The sequence below is a fragment of the Sapajus apella genome, unplaced genomic scaffold (assembly GCF_009761245.1).
Source record: "Sapajus apella isolate SASKATOON/1434 unplaced genomic scaffold, GSC_monkey_1.0 scaffold33, whole genome shotgun sequence".
NCBI lineage: Eukaryota > Metazoa > Chordata > Mammalia > Primates > Cebidae > Sapajus > Sapajus apella.
The window spans coordinates 5,619,793-5,643,960 of NW_022436973.1; the positions used below are offsets into that span (position 1 = coordinate 5,619,793).

The 24,168-nt window shown below is 39.6% G+C and overlaps 1 protein-coding gene across 1 annotated transcript in view; it reads right to left on the reverse strand.

Annotated features, from left to right (window-relative positions):
• Positions 1–24,168, reverse strand: part of CTNNBL1 (catenin beta like 1) — a 177,802-nt gene that overhangs the window by 87,446 nt on the left and 66,188 nt on the right. The window contains exons 6-10 of the mRNA XM_032294987.1: positions 20,937–21,030; positions 18,229–18,320; positions 9,115–9,187; positions 8,817–8,875; positions 7,204–7,352 (exon numbers count right to left, since the gene is read on the reverse strand). Coding sequence (XP_032150878.1) covers positions 7,204–7,352; positions 8,817–8,875; positions 9,115–9,187; positions 18,229–18,320; positions 20,937–21,030 — 467 coding nt within the window. The remainder of the gene's footprint in view (positions 1–7,203; positions 7,353–8,816; positions 8,876–9,114; positions 9,188–18,228; positions 18,321–20,936; positions 21,031–24,168) is intronic.

Below are 24,168 nucleotides of genomic sequence, written 5' to 3' on the forward strand. Positions count from 1 at the left end.
GACCATAAATATATATAATTTTGTCAACTATACTTTAGTAAATAAATATGTGTGTGTACATATGCACACATATATATGCATATACGCATATACATGTACACACGTATGCATACTTATATCGCACACATATACGCGCACGCGCACACACACACACACACACACACACATACACACATATATGCATATTTATATCAAAATCAAGAGCTGGTTCTCTAAAAAAAAGATGCCCTCCAAAAAAACAAATCCAATTGGTACTAGCTCAGTCGAAATAAAGCATCAGGTAGATTTCTAAGGTTCCCAACTCCAGGCTCTGGCTCTCAGGTGGCATCTCTAGAACAGTCTGGGGCTGCAGGGAGCTTGCTGTCCTGAAGGGAAGGACACAAGCCTGGCTGGTTTGCCACCTGTTGATTGTAGAGCCTTTGGGCCAAGAATGAACACAGGCAGTAGCCAGGCAGTGGGCAGTGTGAGCCTTGGGTGAAACCAAGTGCTGGGCTGGCTTCAGGAATGACCCAGCACAGTCCTAGTGGTGGCCACAGTGGTGCTTGTGTCACCCCTCCCCCAGCACAGAGAAACTTTGTGTGTTTTGGGAAAAGTCAGGAAAGAGAACAAGAGTTTCTGCCTATTAATCCAGGGAATTCTCCTCCATTTTACCCAACAACACCAAGACAGTACCTCTACAAGTCTACAAGAGCCACAGCATTACTGGTCTTGGGGTACCCCCTAATGAAGACACAGCAGCAGTGACAAAAGATTTAGATCACAACACCCAAGACCCTCTAAATACCTGGAAAGCCTTCCCAAGAAGGATGAATACAAACAAGCCCAGATTGCAAAGACTACAATAAATACCTAACTCTTCAATGCCCAGACACCAACAAACATCCATAAGCATCAAGACTGTCCAAGAAAACATGACCTCACCAAATGAACTAAATAAGGCACCAGTGAACAATGCCAGGAAGACAGAGACATGTGAACTTTCAGATAAAAAAATTCAAAATAGTTTTGAGGAAGCTCTACGAAATTTGAGATAACACAGAAGAAACACAGAATTCTATCAAGTAAATTTAACGGATGTTGAAGTAGTTAAAAAGAATCAAGCAGAAAAATGCAACTGACATACAGCAGAATTGATGAACAAGAAGAAAGAATTGGTAAGCTTGAAGACAGCCTATTTGAAAATACACAAAGACAAAAGAAGAAAAAGATAAGAACGAATGAAGCACACCTATAAGATCTAGAAAATAGCCTCAAAAGGGCAAATCTAATAGTTATTGGCCTTAAAGAGGAGATAGAGACATTGGGGTAGAAAGTCTATTCCAAGGGATAATCACAGAGAACTTCCCAAACCTAGAGAAAGACATCCATATTCAAGTACAAAAGGTTACAGAACACCACCCAGCAGATTTAACCCAAAGAAGACTACCTCAAGGCATTTAATAACCAAACTCCCAAATGTCAAGGATAAACAAAGGATCCTAAAATTAGCAAGAGAAAGGAAATAATATATACAGAGGAGTTCCAATATGTTATGTCTGGCAGCGAACTTTTCGGTGGAAACCTTACAGGCCAGGGAAGAGTGGCATGACATATTTAAAGTGCTGAAGAAACTACCTTTTACCCTAGAATAGTACATCCAATGAAAATATCCTTCAAACATGAGGGAGAAATAAAGACTTTCCCAGACAAACAAAAGCTGAGGGATCTCATCAACACCAGACTCATCCTACAAGAAATGCTAAAGGCAGTTCTTCAGCCTGAAAGAAAAGGATGCCAATGAGCAATAAGAAATCATCTGAAGGTATAAAACTCATTGGTAACCATAAGTACACAGAAAAACACAGAATATTATAACACTGTAATTGCGGTGTATAAACTACTCATACCTTGAGTAGAAAGACTAATAGGTGAGCCTATTAAAATAACTACAACTTTTCAAGTCACAGAGCATATGACAAGATATACATAGAAACAAGAAAAAGTTAAAAAGTAAAGGGGTAATGTCAAAGTGTAGCATTTTTATTAGTTTTCTCTTTGCTTGTCAGTTTGTTTCTGCAATCAGTGTTAAGCCTGTCATCAGTTTAAAATAATGGGTTATAAAATAGTATTTGCAAGCCTCATGGTAATGTCGAGTCATGCAACAGATACACAAAAAATAAAAAGCAAGAAATTAAAACATACCCTCTGAGAAAATCACCTTCATGAAGAGAAGGAAAGACCACAAGACAACCAGGAAACAAGTAACAAAATGGCAGGAGTAAGTTCTTACTTATCAATAATAATACTGAATACAAATGGACTAAACTTTCCAACCACAAGATACAGCATGGCTGAATGGATTTAAAAAACAGGACTCAACAATCCATTGCCTACAAGAAACACACTTCACCTATAAAGACACACATAGGCTGAAAATAAAAGGATGGAAAAAGATATTCTATGCAAACGAAAACCAAAAAAGAGCAAGAGGAACTAGACTTAAATCAGACAAAATAGATAGCAAGACAAAAACTAGACAAAGAGGCAAAGATAATGGTAAAGGGGTCAATTCAGCAAGAGAATATAACAATTGTAAAGATATATGCACCCAACACTGGAGCATCCAGATACCTAAAGCAAAAACTATTAGAGCTAAAGATAGAGATAGATCCCAGTGCAATAAAAGCTGGAGACTTCAACATCACACTCAGCACTGGACCAATTATCCAGACAGAAAATCAACAAAGAACTACCAAATTTAATCTGCACTATAGACTAAATGGACCTAATGGATATTGAGAAGCCATGTCATCCAAAAGCTGCAGAACACACATTCTTTTCCTTAGCAAATGGATCATTCTCAAGAATAGATCATATTGTAGGCCACAAAACAAGTCTTTAAAAATTCAAGAAAACTGAAATTATATCACGTATCTTCTCTGATGACAATGGAATAAAACTAGAAATCAGTAACGAGGAATTTTTGAAACTATTCAAACATAGAAATTAAACGATATGCTCTTGAATAACCAGTGGGTCAATGAAGAAATTAACAAAGAAAACAGTTCTTGAAGCAAATGAAAATGGAAACACAACATACCAAAATTTATGTGAAAAAGCAAAAGCAGTATTAAGAGGACAGTTTATAGCAACAAACACGTACATCAAAAAAGTAAAAAAACTTCAAATAAAGAACCTAACAATACATCTTAAATAACTAGAAAAGCAAGAGCAAACCAAACACATAATTAGTAGATGAAGAGAAATAATAAAGATCAGACCAGAAATAAGTGAAAACAAAACCAAAAAAGACACAAAAGATTAACAAAATGAAAAGTTAGGTTTCAAAACAATAAACAAAATCAACAGATCTTTAGCCACACTAAGAAAAAAAGAGAGGAGACCAAATAAATAAAATCAAAAATGAAAAAGGAGGCATTTGGCCAGGTGCAATGGCTCACATCTGTAATCACAGCACCTTGAGGGGCCAAGACGGGCAGATTGCTTGAGCTCAGGAGTTCAAGATCAGCCTGGGCAACATGGTGAAATCCTGTCTTTGCCAAAAATATTTTTTAAAAAATTAGCCGGGCCTGGTGGCATGCAAGGGAACTTTTGGGAGTGATGAAAAGGATCTGTATATACATCATCCAATATGGTAGCCACTAGCTATGTATAGCTACCGAGCGTCTGAAATGTGGCTATTGTAACTGAGAAACTAAATGTTAATTACGATTTAAATAAATTTAAGTTTAAAATTTAAAAACTGACACTTAATGGAAAACATTTAAATTTCTTTAGACAAACTTAGGTATGAGAATCTACATTTTCAACTCTGATCTAAATACAAATCAAGTATTCTGATGAAAATTTAGCAGCTGAATTGGGATGTAAATGCAAAATGCTCACTGGATTTTGAAAGCTTAGTCTCAAAAAAATGAATGTGAAGTGACTCACTAATAATTTTGTTATACTGATTACACGTTGAGATAACTGTTGACTTATTATGTGAAGAAAATCCATTATTAAAATTAATTTTGTTTCTTTTAACCCTTTAAATGCAGTAGCTACTACAAAATATAAAATTACCTACCTCACATTACATTTCGACTGGAGAGTACTGTTCTACATCTTCACTGTGGTGGTGGCAACATCTGCCAAAACTACACTGAAAATGCGTACATTTTGTTGTATAAAAATCATGCCTCAATAAAGTAGATAAAAATGTTAAATTGGTAGTGAATATATGCTTGTGTGTGTGTCCACATAGGCGTGAGAAGGAGGACATATTCAGGAAAGAGGAAGGGTGTATCAATGAGTACCTTGTTTGTGATCTTTCCTTATCAATAATCAGAAAGGAAAAAAATTCACTGAGTCTATACATGCAAAAGTAACTTTTCTTCTGAATAGCTACCATATTAAATAATATTATAGTTATTTAATGTGTGCTTCCCTCACTACCTTTGAGCTTCTTGAAGGCAGGAGCCCTGGTTTTGTTCATCTCTGTATAAACCTAGCACTTAACATAGAAATTTAACATCGTACCTTATCGGTGTTTTGCAACTGTAGAAGTTTCCCAGATACTTTATATAATTTAATTCTGTCAAAATCCCTGTAAATTTGGTATTATCAGTCCCATTTTTCAGATGAAAAACTGAGGGTGAGAAGGTCACAAAGGTTACAGTAACTCACCAAATATCTTGAACTGTAAATGAAAAGAGCACATTCCAACCCCACACTTAGAAGTCCTGGGCCCATTCTTCCACCCTGCTCCATACTGCCCCCTCTCCACATGGGCATCTCACAACTGTCTGATGAATGACTGAGTCAAAGTAAAGATTTGCCTTTAGGGGCAATGGAACCAGAGCAATTTTCCTGAATTCCTAGTGTCATAGCTTCTTTGTCCGGAATAGCGTCTCTCTAGACAGAGAGCCACCTGGCAGCTCTTACTAGAAGATCAGAAAGGGTGACTACAGTATGGAAAAAATATTCCATCCCCAATTAAACTTTCCATTTGGGAGTCTGAAGAAGAGAAATAACATAGAACAAAGAGTACGGAAAAGAGAAAAAAGGAAATGCTGCATCTGCTAATACAGCTAATTAATGCAAAAGAATGAACATAACAGCAACTTCAGCATTCAAAAATGAAAAGTTAGAAGATCTAGAGAGGTACAGTTTCTAAGTCTTTTGGAGCTCTCCTTTAATTAGCCTCCCTGAATCTCAGCATTCCTGTTTGAATAATCCATATTTCTGGTTATTTATTCAGCTCCCCACTGCTATGCAATACCAAACCATATGCTGCAGGAATATATCACTTCATGTTTGCACTCAACCATCCAAAGACAATGGCAATTCAGACCTTTAAGAAGCTTAAGGAAAAGTCCCTTCAGGACATTGTGTTAAGGTTAGACGACTGAAGAAGCCAAATGCATCTTCTATTTATGCTATTTACTTAAGAGAAGGTGGGTCATTTCAATAAAAGGACAAGCAATTAGAAAGGTAAGGGAGATAAACAAACAGAAGACTCAAGAGAGTAAAGCTAGCAAAAATCACCGAAACACAAAAGGCCTCAGTAATTTCTCACGTCCCTCTCTGCACTTAAATAAAAAATGTTTTTAAAAGCAACTGCTCAAAGGAAGACCTTTGGTCAACGCCAGGTCTGGTACACACTGGACAAATGAAGAGATCTATTGTGCCTCCAGCCCTCCAGAAGCCTTTTAAATATAAGATATTTTAGGAACACACATAGTAAGTCATCACTTAACATCATAGACAGACTTAGAAACTGCAACTTTAAGTGAAACAAGGTACAGCAGGTCAGATCCTCAAATAACACCGCTATAAGACTGAGGAGAAAAACTGGTTTCATTATACATCATTTCACTTAAAGTTGTGGTTTCCAAGAATGTTATCAATGATGTTAAGTGAGGACTTACTGTACCTGGATAACCGTCACATTAAACATAAAAATGGTCGCTATAGAATTTGTTATAACGTCAAAACATTGGAAATATCCTAAATGCTAACAACAGAAGAATACTAAGCAAGCTACAGTCCCTTAGAGGCCACTATGGAGTTACTGAAAACGCTCATGAAGATTATACACAGCATGGGAAACAGCATGTGATGTTTGCAAAGTAGCCATATAGAAAATTGTATGTGTGGCAGGCTTAAAAAATTGTCAGAAATTATAGAAAAAAGACTAGAAGAAAACATATAACCAAAGACAGGCTGTGTTTGGGTCACAGAACTGTTCTTCTAACTTCATGGAGACAGAAATTCTGTCTTACATATTTCTGTGTAGGCCCAGCCTTTAACATAGTACCTTATCAATGTTTTTATCGCAGTTTTGCATGTTTATATTCCAAATGCTATTTAGCAAATATATATCATATTTCTGAAAAACCTTTTCAAATAAATATCTTAGTTCAACAGAGCTCTCAGTGTACTTGAAGTTTTAAGACAGCAGACTCTGTCTCAACTTCTTTCTTCTTTTTAAATCTCAGTCCTGCTCCTTCCGTAGGGCACAATTTCATAATGACTAGAATACTCCAACCATATAAACATGCTCAATTTAAAAAAAAAAAAAGTCCCTTGACCCTACACCACACTCTGGTTATCCCCTCAGCCCTCCCCCATACACTTCTCTATTCCCTTTCCTAGACAGAGTCTCGAGAGTTATCAATATAAGCTTCCTCTCCCCTTTTTGCTTCTAACTTTGGGATTCTATAAAATAACTGTAAAACTAATATGATATCCACTTTCAGGCATTAGAGTATAAATAATAAGACGTATAAGGAAAGTACTATAAATGAAAGTTCTAGAACTGTCTTACACATTTTCATATTTCCTATGCTAGGCATACAGCACATGTACAACTCATTACTGAACAAGGAATGAAAAACATGAAGGATATATTGCTTTCAATAAAAATACAGACAAACATATGGCATAGATAGGTCTATGTGATGTATACAGAAAATTGCTCCAAGTTTAGAAGTAATGGCTAGTTTCCCAAAAACTAACACGTTATGGGAAGGATTAAAAAAAAAACAAAACCCCATTCAGGAAAGACCACATACTTATACAAACACATCCCCATGCCTGAAGTCTTTTCAGGATAAAGTCTAGGAAACTCAACAGAATAAATGACCATAGCTGCACGCTCTTGAATTCAGGCTAAAGTCAGGCAAAGAGGTTGGGAGAAATAGCGCATTTGAAACATACCTGAGCATGAGATTCATCAGCTGAAGACCCTCACCCTTCAGGAAGCGCTCACGATTGGAACTAAGCATTAGACAGGAGCAAAGGGAATCAAACAGATTCTCCATCATCTCCTGCTCCTCGGCCGTGCTGGGATTGTGTCTTTTAAACACCTGTCAAGCAAAACACCACAAAGCACAGAGCTATAAGAGCTATAAGAGAATGTCTTTTCATGAGCCGCCACCCAACCATTTCTAAAACCTGTGGGTCATAACTCTACGGTTGAGGAAACAGAAGCTCAGCAAACAAAATTCTCATCCATTTTAGAGAAACGAAATGATTCACATATAATTAATAAATGCAAAAAAACCACCAAAACACTCAACTGACCACCGGGTCCATCAGTAATTGACAGTTCCAGGCAAGGAGATTTTTAAAAAATCCAAAACCCAAATAAAAACCAAAACCTTTTTATTGTAAAATATAACACAGATACAGAAAAACTCCAAAGTGCATATAAAACTAAATGAATAAAATGGACACTGCTAAAACCATCATCCAGGATGAGAAACAACTTTGCCAACTACCCTCAAAGCCCTCCACTTGCCCAACTCAACCATGTCTCATTTTTTTCCCTTCTAAAAGCAAGCATAATCCAGAGGGGTGAATTGTGGCTCAATATAAGGAAGCGTTTCCTGACAATCAAGGCTATCCAATTCCCTCACATGAGAGCTGGGGCTTTAATTCATGGGAAGGGCTTACAGAAGTTTTCCTTTTGCCAGAGATGTAAGGCATGTTAAGAGAAGCCTTTAAACCATAGATGCCTATCCATACAATCTACTATGAGAAGATCAATCATCTCGCAGGAAAAGGACTAAGCACATTCCCAGAATTGGAAACAAATTCACATTTCAAAGCTCTATTTTTGGGGTGGAGGCCAAGCCACTTGGGCTGCTGGCACCAAGATGGAAGCTGTATGCAAACTGACATCTCAGACTTCTCCCAACACTCTTAAGATTTTATCCAAGTGATCTATTTTCAATCCTGTTTTTAGAATAACACAGATGAAGTTTGTAAGAGGAAATCTTAACGGTATTTTCAGAATGCCAGCAGAATAACATTTCAACTGGATTTACATTTCTTACAGTGAGAAAATGGCAGTTTCCAAGTTCTCACGCCAGCCTTCAGCACCACATCCTCTCCTATATCCTCCCCTGGACTCCCACCCCACTGCAGTGGAACTTGTACTCCTTGAGCTCATTCGGATCCTAAATGAACATACTCCATTTTCACAGCAGATTGCAAGGAAAGTTGGTGAATAATCTTGGGAGTGGTTCAAATGAAAATAATTTGGTATGCTTGGCCTAGAACATACACACTTAAGCAGGAGGCACATCTTTTTTGAATTGACAATATCAGAAGACAAAGTCCATAACCAATACACAGTGATGTCTGGTCATAAAGAGCAAATGACAAAGGAGGCAAACCACATCCCTCCACAGAGCCCTCAAACCTGCCAACATGCTCCATATGGCTTGCAGCACATGGCTTATTCCTTCCCACAATTTCCAGCTCCACCTCCCATTCAAAGCAGGCCATGTATCTTGCAGCAGACAGGAAGCATAAGAATTACTCACGGATAACTGCTGAAGAAGCACATCGATTCCATCCAGCTCCCCAAGCAATTCCCTGTTTTCTAAAAGGGGGGGAAAAAACAGAGGAAGAAAAAAAATGAACCTAACTGTCAGATTTTACAGCCGTCTAACACTGATACATCAGCAAACAAAATCAATACAGCTTGACAGAGTACAAAAGCAGCACAGGGAGCGAGAGGGAGAGCAAGGGGATGCCAAAGGCAAGAGAGCTCGCTGTCATGATCTGAAACAAGCCTGGCTCCTATCCTAACAGAATATCAATACTGAGAGGGCGCCTCACCATCATTATCCTGGAGCAATATGGCCAGCACTTCACTGCAATACAGTTTGTTGGCATCGAAAGGCATCTTTGCCTACAGAGAAATAGGAGAAATGAGACAAACGTTAAGGGGTCTTGCTTCCTTCCCCAGGACAAATTTTTCATAAATTTGTGAGTGATCTGAGTTAGAGAGAAGCAGAAGTTAGAGAGGGAAAAGGCAGGTAAAGGGTAAAAACATCTGCCTCTGCTCTCAAGAGTCCGGAACCAAGTACCACGGAGTCAAGACAGAAGTGACAGATTGAAACAATGGCTCTCACTCTCTTCCTGCCCAGGTATTCATGTTACCTCCTTGGTGAAGGCTGCAAGATTTCCCACTTTGAGTCCAGGGATTATCTATGTTTAGCCCATAGTACTCAGTGTGAACTAGATGAATGAGGGTTTTGAACTTTTGAGACTAAAACTTACCATGAAGCTTAAATCACAAGTTACAATCATAAAATTAGGCTATAAATTAGTTAATATATGATCAGAAGTTGAAAAGAAAGCAATTCTTGATTAGTTGAATGTATTTATCACAAAGTAGTTCCTTCTGGATTTTTTTAATGCTTAAAATTTAATTTGAAATCATAAACCTATCTGCTTGCATGCCATAATCTGCCTACTATTTAAAAAGGAAACCACATTAAATATGCAAAAATGTGTTAATATTTTAACACCCAAATTACTACCCACAATTCTTTCCCTGCTGCATGCTCTGCTCCTTAGGAGTTTCAGATGGGGAACAACTACTGCACAGACTATTTTTCATGGCTGGCCACACTGTTGCTTCGGTAGTGAGATGTAAATATCTTGCCATTACCACTGCCCTTGGACAAAGGTGTACCGAGAGGAGGGAGTCTCAATGATGTGTTTTTATTTATGGTGTCCACGATCCTTAAAATGCAGGCATGTAAACAATGACTATTAATCAGCAGCAACCTTTGTTACCTATCTGTGTTTTTGAAATGACAAAGAATTTCTGTACTTGGAAAAGACAAGGGAAGTGTTTATCTTGGAACTAACACTTCAGTCATCTTACTGCCACAGATTCACAGATCTGTTTAGACACTGGTTTAGCATTTAAGGAGGAAGAGTTGTACCTAATCAAGCAACATCCAGCGTCATTTCAGTTTTCTGTGCACATCTTCCTCATCAAGCTAAGTGCACCCCACAGGGTTTCAGGAGGTCGACCAAGTACGACCATCTGAGGTTAAAAGATCTATAAATGCAAGGTCTTACATGTGCTAACTGAAAGGTATGCTCCCTGGACAAGCTTGAAGCCTTGTTTCAAGAAATTCAGCGTAATAGTCAGGGCTTAATGCAATCTGTGGTGTGTTCCACTTTAAGAAGAGTGGTTTTATATTAACAAAATTCAAAACGTAAGGTGAAAAGCCAAGGAGTAAGCATCTCTATCAAAATCAAGGATTTGCTAATAAAATTTCCCACTCAAATTATTTAAGTTCCAAGTCTTGCTATTATATTTTAAAAGATTTAAGTCACATCAACTTATATTTTAGCTTTGCAAGGGCCATGGTTCTTGCTTGAAACAAGATACTTAACTGAAAAAAGCCAAAAGACAGTAGGTCACTACGGCCATGGCCCTTTTTGTGGATCTAACACCTCCTGTCCTTTATTCAATTTTGTAAGCTCCTGTTTTCAAGTTGGGGAGAGTTTTTCTTCCTTTCAATAAATATTTATTGGGTACCTGCTATATGGAAGACACAGAACTGAGCAAGAAAATAAACAGGGGTGACTTAGACATGAACCCTATCCACTCCTGTGGCATTTAAAAACCTTACACTGAATAAAAGTTAATTTTTTAGTACAGTCAAGTTTAAAAAAGAAAAAAAACAAACAGGGATGTGGATCAGACACACCTAAGGCTGACTCATGAGCACACCACTACCTATGTCAACAAGTCTGCAGTTCTCCAAACTTGTGCTGTGGCAACCAGGGCACCATATTGAATTTGCCACAAGATATTTTAAATTTTCAAGGAGAACACAGTGGAATTTGACATCTCTTGAACACTGCATTAACTAGTAGCTCGAGGTACGTTTCTTCTGGTGACATCATAGCTTTGCGGAGCTGCGTTTGGATAGCTGCTCTGACAAAAGTAACTGTGAAAATCAGTGTGAAACCAGAATGATGGTGGTGGCGTTCAATCTGATTCTAAGGTTTGAGGATTTATGCAGTACCAAAAGGCACACATAACTTTAGGAAGTAACGATCGTATTTAAGAGCGAAATAAAAATATTTTTCTTTCAATTTGTATTATCTTCTCAAATAGCTAATAAATTGTCTGGATATAAATACATATTAAATTGTTTGGACATAATTACTTAATAAATGAGACTATGAGGTACTTTTGGACATAGGGGTGCTGTAAAAACAAAATTACTGAGACACTAAGAGCGCCGTGAACTGACAATGGGAAAATATGACCCAAGAAACATTCTTGGTCTCAGTTTTCTCATCTGTAAAATGAAAATAAAAAATAACACTTTTTTTGATTAAAAGCATTAACATGAAAAAAATAGAAAAAAAAACCCCACTTATTTGGAGAGTTACTATGAGAATTTAAAAACATAGTATGAAAGTACCTAACACACAGTAGGTATACAGAAAACCACAAGTTTTTCTGATAACCATAACCAGAAATATCTGCATTAGAATCTCAGCTCTAACAGTTACCAGCTATGCGACTGGCCAAATTAATATCTTCCTCATGAAGCCGGTGTGCTAAAGGAACTGATGTGTACATAACAGGCACCCACCAGTTGAGTTTCTTGCTATCGAGAATTCTTGGTTCCCGCAGGAAATCTCCAGCTTTTGCTGCAAGACACTACTAAAGGTTTCCAATTTACCCAAAGTAAGTTTTTTTAAAAAATCAGACTGATAACTTCATCATTTTAAAATTAAAATACAAGTTCTCTGATTGAGAAATTGACATGATGGGAGAATCTAATCAGGAAATCAAAATGATGAGGCCCAATAACTCCCCAACGCAGAGCTCTGCAATGCTTCAGAACCTAAAAGCAGTGCCAGTTGGGAAGCAGCTTGGCAAGAGGAGGTGGCTTCAGAGATGCCAAGTCCCAATGCTCACAGGCTCGCCCACGTGGTTCCCACGTGGTTTGGGCAATACCATTTCCTCTCTCTGGGGTTCTTAATCTGTAAACTGGGGATGGCTGTACCTTCTTGGCAGGGTTGTTTGTAAGGATTAGAAATAATCTACGTGGCCAGGCGCAGTGGCTCACACCTGTAATCCCAGCACTTTGGGAAGCTGAGGCAGGAGGATCACTTGAGCCCAGGAGTTCAAGACCAGCCTGGGCAACATAGTGAAACCTCATCTCTACAAAAAAATACAAACATTAGCCAGGTGTGGTGGCATGCACCTGAAATCCCAGCTATGAGAGGCTGAGGCTGGAGAATCACTTGAGCCTGGGAGGTTGAGGCTGCAGTGATCTGTGATCACACCAATCACCAATGCACTCTAGCCTGGGCAACAGCGTAAGACCTGGCCTCGGAAAAAAAAAAAGACAAGACAGAAAGCAAGGAAAAGAAAAAGACAGGAAGGAAGGAAAGAAGGTTCTGGAACAACACTTTAGCATGTAGTGGGCAGTCAATACATAAAACTATCAGATGGTGAAAACTTAGTGATGATGATCATGATGTTAACAACCAAATGTTTTAATCTGGTAGGAAAGAAATAGAAGAAATCAGGCCAGGTGGGAAGAAAGAAAAGCAATCTTTCATGTCTAGCCAAAGACAAAACTTACAGAGGATATTTTCTTTCTGTTTAAATCTTCGCCAGAGATTGCACAACACCAAACTGCCAAATTACAAAGACATTTTATCAAAATCAGGAGAAAGGAGATTTTACTTAGCAGGTATAGTCTCTTGGATTTTGCAAAGTTAATCAGTGGGACTTGGAACTTGCAGGGCTCTCTTCTATCCAGGAGCCTGGCTACCTTAAATCTTTCAGCTGTCAGAGTAATTAGAGTCATGCATAGGTTTGTACTCAGCATGTACCAGCCTTGAATAAAATTAAACTTCACCTTTTTGGGAGCTGCTGCTTTTCTGGAAAGTACAAAACAATTATGCTACCACCCACAGCCAGAAGCTGCAGGTTATATCTGCAGCTCACCTCTGGTACCTGAACACATGGAGCAGGTTCAGACACAGCTACAGCCCTGTACAATTGTCAAAGCAGATTGTGCCCTGCAAAATCCCAACCTCCGGTCATAGAGGCTAAGGACTTTAGCATCAACCAGTTGTACCTGTAATATAACTTAGTTGAATGTTGCAACTGTTTCTGAAGCACTGATTTAACTGGGTAACGAGGGAATCTTAATTTTGTTTCTTTAGGAAAGAAAAATCAAACTTGGTTTTGCTGTTATTTTCAACAGTACAAAATATCCTAATAAGCTTGTATTCCCCATTAAAAACATTAATTGTGAGGCAGCACCTCTCACACTACTGTTACCTACTTACCTGTTAATCCATTTAATACAATCATCTGCAATGGGTTTTATCCTCAGAATAAATTAGTGAGGTTTGGATTTGTTGGATGAAGAGATCCATAAATATCTCTATATACTGCTAGGCTACCAGTACAAAAAGGAGAAATCCAACACTAGAATGCTGTCACCCATGTGTCACTCATTTAAGAATTACTCAAGGATTACTGAATAAATATGGGATGATCAGTCAAATCGTAAGGTCTTATCAAGCCATCTAGACATAAGTACTCTAGGACCTTGGTTCTCAGGCTTTAGCTTACATCAGAATCACCTGGAGGGCGTATTAAAACACAGACTGCCAGGCTCCACTCCAACTTTGCAGACTCAGTGGGTCTGGGGGGACCCAAGAATTTGCATTTCTAACAAGGCGCTAGGTGATGCAGATGCTCCTGGCTGGGAACCAGAGTTTGAGGACAACTGGGAGGAGATACAGATATGACAAAGACATAGTCCTTGTAATTATAAAATGTAGGGGTATTTGGAGAAAGAAAATCAGCACACATAAGAATATTCAAGTCGGCCAGGTGATGGAGTCATGTCCACTTTATAGATGGAGAGAAATGCTGGGTCACATAGTTATGGGGAGATGCTGGAACCCAGATGGGCTAACTCTCACAAGAGAACCCATTGGAAAAAAATGAAGGGGTTGATTTTTTATAAAAGAAAGTGGGCAGCATAGGCTGGGGGCAAAGTACTATGGAAAGGGAGTATGAAGAAAATTCCGGAGGCTTGGGTCTTAATCCTGGCTCTATCTCTAGCTACAGGGATTTGGGCAAGGCACTTAATATCGATAGGTCTCAATTTTAAATTTTTTATCTACAACAGAACTTACAGATTTCCTTTCAGTCCTGAAAGTGATGGAGGCTACGCAGAAGATTAGGGATTTAAGCTGCTTCATGAAGGGTATATAGAATTTAGAAACACAAACAGAAGGAGTCAGTCATTCTGGTAGAGTCAGGAGCATGAGCAAAGCCAGACACAGAGGTCAACATAATTTAGGCCTTTGCAGAGCAGGGGATAGGTTAAAAAAAAAAAAAAAAAAAAAAAGATATCAAAAAGGTAATAAAAGCCAATGTTTCAAAACTGAAAAATGAAAAGGTCAAACTGGGCCAGGAGGAGAGGCTTACAGAAGGTGAGATCTGATGTAGAAGGTACAGTATCACTTCAGGTAAGTTTCTGAACAGGGAATGGCATAGTGAAAATGGAGTTTTAAATTAGTCTCCAGAGTAAAATGGTTAACAAGAAAGTTTACAGTTCCAGAGGGAGCGGATCTTAGTGAGAGTTTTACATTAGAATCACATGTGAAACCTTTCTAAAATATACCAAAGACAGAGACTGAGACAGTAGATCTAGGGTGCAGTGTGGGAACCTGTATTTTTTAAGTTCCACTGGTGATCTTAATTCAAACCCTCAGCTGAAACCCAGTGCTATAACATCTTTACAATCTAAAAGCATTGTCATATTTGATTTCACAATAACCCTGTGAGACTGGAAGTGCAGGGAGTATGATCCCCATTTTTCAAAGAAGAAAACAGGGAGAAAACTGTTAAGAGTCCGTTAGCCACAATCACACAGCTAATAAGGGCAAGTCAGAATCTGGGTCCAGTACTCACTAAGAGTCACCATGATGTTGAAGAGAATGAAGATTATATGAGTACTGGCCCCAGATTATGAGAAATAAGAGCAAGGCATTGCTGTTAAAGACAAGCCCTCTTGCTGGCCTCACCCTTAAGCAGGACTTTATTTCATTAACTAATTAATTACACCTGGGCAGCACAGTATTCTTCTAAAGGCACTTGCTTACCAGTAAAAAAACCCAAACTGCATTTTGATTTTTAAATATCCCTAAAAGCTTGAAAACTGCTTAAGAGACAGCAACATGGCTATTTATGCCCTGAGGATTACACCGATGCAGTGCCTATGTGGCAAGAGTCAACAGCTTCCTAAACTATCAAATGGGCCCCTTCATTACGATCATAAGGATAATGGCATCCAAGCCGAACACTCAAAAGTCAATTTCCCTTCCTATGTTACCAATTAAAAAAAAAAAAAGACTCTGGCGAGTTTTAACAACTCTCAAACGGCAGAAGGGCTGACATTCTAGTTTAATGAAGATCCCTGAATCAGTATTAGATCTCAAGTAACTTGGAAAGTTTGTCCTGGCATAACAGAGACAAACAACTCTTGAATTACTTGGTCTACTTCAAGGTTGGGTCCCTAGCCGGTGGCTGCCCCGCCAACAGCTCAGGCCCCTGACATTATGCAGATCCCTTAAAACTGGGTGATTTACTTTCATCTCCACCACTCATTGCTCCCAAAATGTCTCACGGCTTTTGAGAACAAAAATGTGGTGAATATCGAGAAAAGAAGGAACTGAGTTTACAGAGATGTAAAGGAAACTAAATGAGAAACAAGTCTAGTTCTAAAACCAAAGGATATTTAGACTCAAGAGAGGAGGTCAAAAGGAAAGTTGCAAATGGCAATGCATGAATTAACTACTTGCTGAATCCAAGACTGAAAGGAAAGGGGGTGGGGTCTGGAGGGAGTTACAGTTTACTGACCTCTGCTGGGCACATGCGCCCTTACCCAATGATGGCAGCAGCTGGGCTAGCTGAGCACCCTTGAGCCAATATGTTATGTAAATCAAGGTTACAGATTTAATAGGAACAAATGATTGAATAAGTAGGATTGGAGAAGACTAGATTGTCAGAAAGGGAGAAAACCACGTGGCATATGACATCTTAGGCAGAATTTTCTCCTTTAGCCCTACCAAGACAGTGGAGGACAAATCTGACCTGATACACCCCAGACTTTCTGGATGTTTATGACATTCTGAAGCAGGGCAAGGCCATTAACTACTTAGAGCATCACTCTAGTTACAAAAAAGTGCCTCCTTCTCACCAAAAAGTTGGGATCCTTGCCTGCCTGAGGATGATTTCAGTAGCATATAGGCAGTTCCAAACTGCCTCCCATCACACCTTTGGTTAAAACTATTCTGAGAGGAGCTCTTGCCTCTTCTTTTCCTCATTTACTCTATCGGACAGTACTAACTGTTAAAAAGACAGCCACAAGGACTATGCTACAAAGGAAAGAGAATGAACAATCCAATAGAAATATGGACAAAGAATATAAATATGAAGCTGAAAGACATGAATACAAATGGCTATATCAACAAGAAGCCAGTACACTCAGCTTGATTTTAAAATTACAAATTAAAACAGTATCAGTTTTCACTATCAGATTAACTAGAAGCAGAGGCAAACAGACAACTCTAAATCAGTAGGGCAGCTGATTTATCAGTGGGATACGATCAATCAGTGGGAATAATTTTGCAAAACTACGAATAATGTGCATACCCCCTGGCCTATCAATTCTACTTCTATGAACTTACCGTACAGATAAACTGAGACAAATGTGTATTTTAAGAAGTTTGTATAGAACTTAAAATAAAATGGGTATTTTAAGAAGTTTATATACGCAGTCCTCCCCTTATTTGTGGCGGACAGGATCCAAGACCCCCAGTGGATGCTGGAAACCACAGATCAATTCTATATTTACTATGTTTGTTTCCCCTATATGTACCTATAATGAAGTTTAATTTACAGGCCAGGCACAGTGGCTCATGCCTGTAATCCCAGCACTTTGGGAGGCCGAGGCAGGTGGATCACTTGAGGTCGGGAGTTCGAGACTAGCCTGGCCAACATGGTAAAACTGTCTCTACTAAAAAATACAAAAATTGGCCAGGTAGGGTGGCGCAAACCTACAATCCCAGCAACCCAGGAGGCAGAAGTTACAGTGAGTGGAGATTATGCCACTGTACTCCACCCCTAGGCAACAGAGTAAGACTGTTTAAAAAAAAAAGTAAAAAGAAGTTTAAAAGTTAGGCACAGTAAAAGATTAATAATAACAATAAACTAGAACTACTATAACAATATACTATATAAGAAGTTTTGTGAATGTGGTCTCTCTTTCAAATACCTTATATTTACCTGTTTTCAGACCGTGGTTAATTGTGAGTAAAATTCAGAAAGCAAAACCACAGATAAGAGGGGACTACTGTATTCTCAGCAGCACTGTTTACAGCAGTACAAACTTACAAGTGGGAATGATAAGATTAATTTTGGTGCATCAGTGTGGTGGAATACTAACTAGGCAACAGATAGTTCAGTAAGAAAATCAACTTGCATAAGAAAACATATAATTCTGTTTTGAAACACACACTCTCTCATATACATAGAAAATTTCTGGGAGAATGGATGTAATAATGTTAAAGTGACTGTCTCTGGGAAGTGGAACTGCAAAGGATCAGCAGAGGGGAGGTTTTCAGGTTTATACCTTCCGTATCACATGAATTTGTATGTCTAACATGTTTGTCTTTCAGAGGTACTAAAGACTCTGTTTAAGGCCTTTTCTTTTAAAACAAACAAAAAGGAGAAGAAAGAAGCAAGAGGTAGAAGAAGCTTCCCAAACTAGATCATATGGCCCAGCATCACCGTTTATGCCAATAGCCCAGCATCAGTCACGCCCAGAGCAAAGAAAGGTGTGAGCTGCAGTTCCCCACAGCCAAACTCACCTTCAGCCTCTTCAACAGCCACTGCAGAAGACCTTGCTGGGCACCCTCTGTACACATCTCAGGCCGGAACTCAGCCATGTTTTCCACAATAGCTGAGGGGAGACAGACACTAGTCATTTGAGAGGACACCTTTGTTTGCATCTGCAACAAGCCTGCTTCCCATGACAGGTATGTTATTCCTCTTCCCACTTCCCTGCATTCCTCCCTGCCAGATACTGGGTTGTCATTTTTAGATTAACCAGGGAGTTGCTGTGGTTTTCTTCTTCCAGTTATGCTACAAGGAAAACTCATGACTGAAAAAGGTGGAACTCACAAAAGGGATAAGTGACAGATTTCCTATGCTAATAGGAAACAAAGCTAGAGCAGAACATAAAAGGCCCACTCAGTCCTGATTGTACCAGAGTCCCAGAAACCCATAACCAAAGAGACAGGGAGGTAGGCAGAAGCCTTAGGGAAAAGTCAGGGGCTGGTGAATTCAGAGTCTCTTCCTTTCCTGATTCATTCATTTGCAGTTCTATTTCCCTGCATCAGGTGGAAGCAAGAATATTGCAAAGCAGGAAAGTATGGTCTTTTTAATTGAACAAAACAACATGCACAGAGGGGAAAGGCCATGCTGGCGAGGTAACTCCCAGGTACTAGGAAGTAAATATAATTGGCCCTGCTATCTCCTACAACAGCCAAAGTGCTGCTTAATAGAAAAGTTAAAAATTAGGAGGAAAAAAAAGTCATTGCATGACTATGATACTAAAATGGAGAATTGCTTTTTCTTTTAATCACCTAGAGTCCTCAATATCAAATGCTTTCATTTCTTTCAGCCCCCCTTCCCATATCCTGGAACATGCTACTATCATGAAACCTAACAGTTCTGTGTTCCCTAAGCACAATACCCAGAACACACTGGGTGTGAATTTTGAAGGAGAGAGGGCTGAAGAAGTCACCACACCTCCTGTCTTCTTCCTCATGCCTTTGCCCATCAGCCTCCCCAATAGCAAGTTAAAGGATGACCAGGTAGGGGAAGCACGAAGCTGTCGGAGCAGAGCAGCAATGAATCCCTGAGAGATGACGAGCACTACAACACTCTGAATTACTTTCTGACATTTTCTACAAAAATCAACTCATTCATTTTAATCTTCCATGCCTCTATCTTATTCTTCTGCTTCTATTTTAAATGGCTTCCTGTTGTTCACTCAAACAAAATCCAAACATCCTGCTATGGTTTACAGTCTTCCATTATCTGGACAAACTTACCCCTCCAATTCCATCTCCTGCCTCTGACTGTCACGAGGCGTTTCTAGTCTTTCCTCAAATCCTAGCCCCATTTATGACTTTGCAAAGGATACTCCCCTGCCTGAGGGCCCTTCTCCCACTCCTCCATCTGTCAAAAGGCAGCTGTCTTCATAAACAGCCACAGTCATGCATGGGAGCTAGCTGCTCCTATCTAGTATTTGGAGGCCTTTCCTCTTCATTGCCACAGTGCTTTTCACTGACTCCTATGATACCATTTGTCACCCAGCACTGTCTTTCCTTTCTTTTTGAGACTCACCTATTCATCTGCTCTGTCAGGAGCAGAACCATGCCTACTTCACCATAATCCACCCTAGTACCTAGCGCAGTGCCTGAAAAACACTAGGCAAGAGAGGGAAGATCTCCTGAGCTGTCAGTAGCTCACTGGGCTGCAAATAGATCTCTGTAGACTGGCAGGCTGATACTTTTTATTAATAAGCAGTTGGCAGTCAATCAACAAACTTTTGATACCGCAAAATCCAGCACTTAGCTAACAAATGGCAATGCCAAATTCTGGCTCTAGACTATAGCCAACTCAAATTACGGAGTGCTATGTTCCTCCTCTTCCTCCCCGGAGCCCATCTTTCCCCTTCTTTATGATAATCCTCATGGAAGAGAGTCCAGAACTACATGAGAAATCTGTGGTACACAAAGGAGCTAAGAGGAAAATCTAATCTCATCGAATGTTCTGCTTCCCTTGGGCCTCGTCTATTTCTCAAGCTCTGCTTGCAGATACATCACTTCTGGTTTTATAAGACAGTGACCAGTAATAAAGAGGGGTACCCCAAAACAGAATTTTAAATAGGGTATTGGTTCGACAACTTTACAAAAGGAAAGACTGGGGAGATTCAAGGAGGAGAAGGAAGAGAAAAATACTACAAAGGAATCCACTTAAATAAAAATCTGACGTCAGGGCAGCCAAGTAGCAGCAATATTTCAACTCAGTTTACATGGTAGTCTATACCTAAGAAGAGAAAGAAAAACTCTTTTTCAAATAAAATGTCCTACAAAGGTATACAGTGGTCCAAAAGTTTGCAGTTCCACTGATGGAAAGTGGTAAGAAAAACCAACTTAAAATGATTTCAAATGTTTAAATATACACATTCCAAAGGAAACAAAATTAGCCAGCATCAATTTTGTCCTAACTTTTGGAGGCGAAGGCCTGCTAAACAGAGCCAGTGGCTTTTGTCTAGGAAGGTTACCTACTTAGTGGATTTCTGCTTTTATTACCTACAAGCCAAACCAAAGCTGCAGTTATATGAAATTTACACAAAGGTCTTCAGTTCTGAAAAGGCAGTTTGAGAGCAGAAGGGAGGAAAACACTCCTGCTATTGACTCTATTATGAAGGAGGAAGGGAACTGAGCACAAAGTCCCCAAACCAACACAAAGCACCTCAGGCAATGGCAAGCACCCTTGCTCTCACCCAGAGTGTTGTGGACGCCATCTGCCTCCTCTTTCACAGACTCATCCAGGCGCTCCAGATTCTGTACCAGCAGCGCTACCACCTGCCCATCCACCTGCAGGAACGGCAAAGCAAAAGGAGAGAGGGATGTCACAAAATGGGCCCCAAAATGTTCCCATTCCCATACTTACTTCTCACTCTTTGAATGAACAGAGTAAGCAAATAAGCACCAGTCTATGGTTTCCAAGGTGCTCTCCATCCCATTATCCCTTTTGAGTCTTAAAGTGACCCTGAGGCAAGTAAAGGGCAGGCACCATTAGCTCTAACTTCAGAGGAATCCATTGGAGCTTAAGGAGACAAAAGTAAAATTCAAGGTTAAGAAGCTGGTGACAGTGTTCACACTCGAACACAGACCATTTGAAAGCAAGCCCTGTGCTCTTTCCCCTTCTCTGTGGTACTTAAACACCTTACATGAATGCCGTCTTAAGTCAGTTCGACAGTTCATTCAAGCCAAAACACGTTTCCGGGCCAGTGCACCAGATGTCTCGCTGGAACCTTCACTAGCCACATTTTACATTGACCTCAAAACATTCCTAAGTTTTCTTGCTAAACTTTTATGAAACTACTACTTATGAAGAGTTTACAGTTCCCTCTTAAAAAGAATAATCAACACAATAAAATATCTTCTATTTGTATGACAGTGAACGCACAGAGAGATACTGTATTTCTCTTACTGGAGTCATATATGTTGAGACAGATAGGAAACTTTCAGTAGCCATACCATAAAGCTGATGTTCAAGATGTTAGTGACTCAGCCAAGACCACACAGCTACTGAGCAGTGGAGGCGAAGGCAAAACCAGACTTCCTTCTCCTTGGGTGAAATAATGCTTTTACTACTTCAGGCTACCACCTGTGCACAATCTGTGTTCTAGGGAGACTGCCCTTAGGTATCTCTGAGGCACACCAAGGAAGATAACTAAGGAATCACCTAGTTTTCTATCCTCAAGAAGGGATGATCCATCTGGTAACAGATTCTTAAGCACGGCCAGTAAGTAAAGTCGCATCTGAAGACACGGTCTACTGCATATTTGTGTTATCCTCCCTCTCAGCATTTTGGTCTCCTCACTTGAAATGGGGTAAGTTGTAAAGAGTAAATGAAAATATGTGACAGGCCTTACCTTAGGTCTAGTTCATGGCAGCTGCTCGAAGAATCAAGTATAAAGTCTGAATCTAGCTTTTTACCCCCCGATACCTGATTATATTCACTGTTCCTTTCTCTCATTGGCTAAGAAAAAGACAACTTCCTGGAAGTCAGGCACCTCACCTCATTCATCTTTGTATACCCTTCAAAGTCTACTACAATGCTGTATACAGCAGACACTCAGGAAACCTTGCTAGATTTAAATAAACTGATGGAACACATAGTTTGTGCACTGTAATTGCTCCATTTATCCTCATGTACATCTTTCACAGGCAAGAAAGCAAAAGCTCTGAGAGGTTAATAAGCCTGATCGAAGTCACGAAGCTGGTGGCAGAAGTGCCCAACTCCAAAACTCTATTTTTTCCCATAATCCCCTATTGTTTCAATGAGGGGAAAGAATGGAGGGAGAAAGAAGGAAACCATCTCATCCAACTGATACTTCCGGAGCAGTTGCGTGTAAGGTATTCTATAGACACAATTCAAAATGAGCCTGAGGAGGCAAGCAATGGCAGGCGGCAGAGATCTTGAAACATGGACTCTTGAAACATGTGTCTGGGTGAGACTTAAGGGAAATATATGGACATGGGAAAGGTGAAATTATGGACTAATTTGTGATACCTGAATCACAAATGAGTTAGATTCTTCCAGGCTCTCCTTTATGTTCTGGTGTGAGGAACACGGAGGGGATACTATTTGACAGAACACTGATGCCAGATTTGGGAGCCTGTAAATACAGAGAGTGCTGTTTTCCCATCTTGTGCCAAGAGCTATACAATCATGCTCTCAAATCTCACAGCCAGCAAAAAGCGTCACTAAAGAAAGCCACACAATGTTTTCCTTAATTAATTGGACAATTTGAGTATGTGAGAGAAAGCAGAAAAACATCTGGGGGAAAAATATGAACCATGTCACAGTATGTTTTTCCCTAAATCACCCTGATTGACTTATAATCTCCCTGAATCCTAAAGCAGCAGACACCGCAGCTCCGCTGGGTATCACACGGCTTGTCAGTTCTGCAAACTGCTTTTCCAGCTTCAATTGCTTATTGCTGCTTTATCTGCATCATTTTTTCCCCCTTTCCTTGATTCTTAGTTATGTTTCCCTCGCTCCTGTCTGGAAGGTGGTGGGGACGCTGTCAGTGACCAATGCGTTTAACTCCTAGAGCTGAATGGTTATGGCTAATGGGCATCTGGCTAGAGGAAAATCTGTTTGCTTACTATGGAAATTCAACCCCTAACTGGCAGCCTTTTTCAGCTTGCAAAGTGTGAAACTTTATGTTTAGTTGGGTTAAATGCAATTTTATCTGATTGCAGCAAGGCCAAAAGCAGTCGAATACATTTAGCTCAGAAAACCCTTCGAAAAATATTTATATTATGCAGAGCTCTGGATATCGCTCAGTAAAAAGTACAAATTAGCATTCTGTTCTACTCCCTCTAACCCCTTGGGTCTACCTTCAATTTTCTGGACCTGTGACAAAGTCTGAAACTAAAAACAAATCCTGCTTAGGGATTAAAGCATCAGCCAGAGCAACCAACCCTTGCCTTGGAAATGAGGACTGTCTTGGGTGTGATGTTTTCTGATAAGTCATTTGTTATTTCTGATTGTTAGCAGGCCTCCCAAACAATATTCTGGGAAGTCTTACTGAGAGAAGTTCAGGGGCATGATCAGACATCATCTTCCACTTGACCTAAGAGGATGGATATAAGAGAAGACGAGGAAATGAAAAAGAGACAGATGAGAGGGTTTGAAGGATTCTTTTTCTATCTAGTATGATGTGCCAATAAGCTTTCTCAAGAGTTAGGTTGAACTTTTCTGCCTACTAGGAGTTTCAGAAATTTCATATTAATAAACAGTAATAACAATAAAACCCCACACCTACTGAATCTTGATCAAACAAGTTTTGAGAATACACATGGTAACATGGTCATAATGTGAAACTCAGGCCTGTTGTATCCTATCGGTAATTGTTTAGCTTCCATTCTTGCCCCTCCAGTCCATTATTCACATAAGAGTGTGCTCTGTTTAAAACGCTGGTCAGGCTACGTTACCAC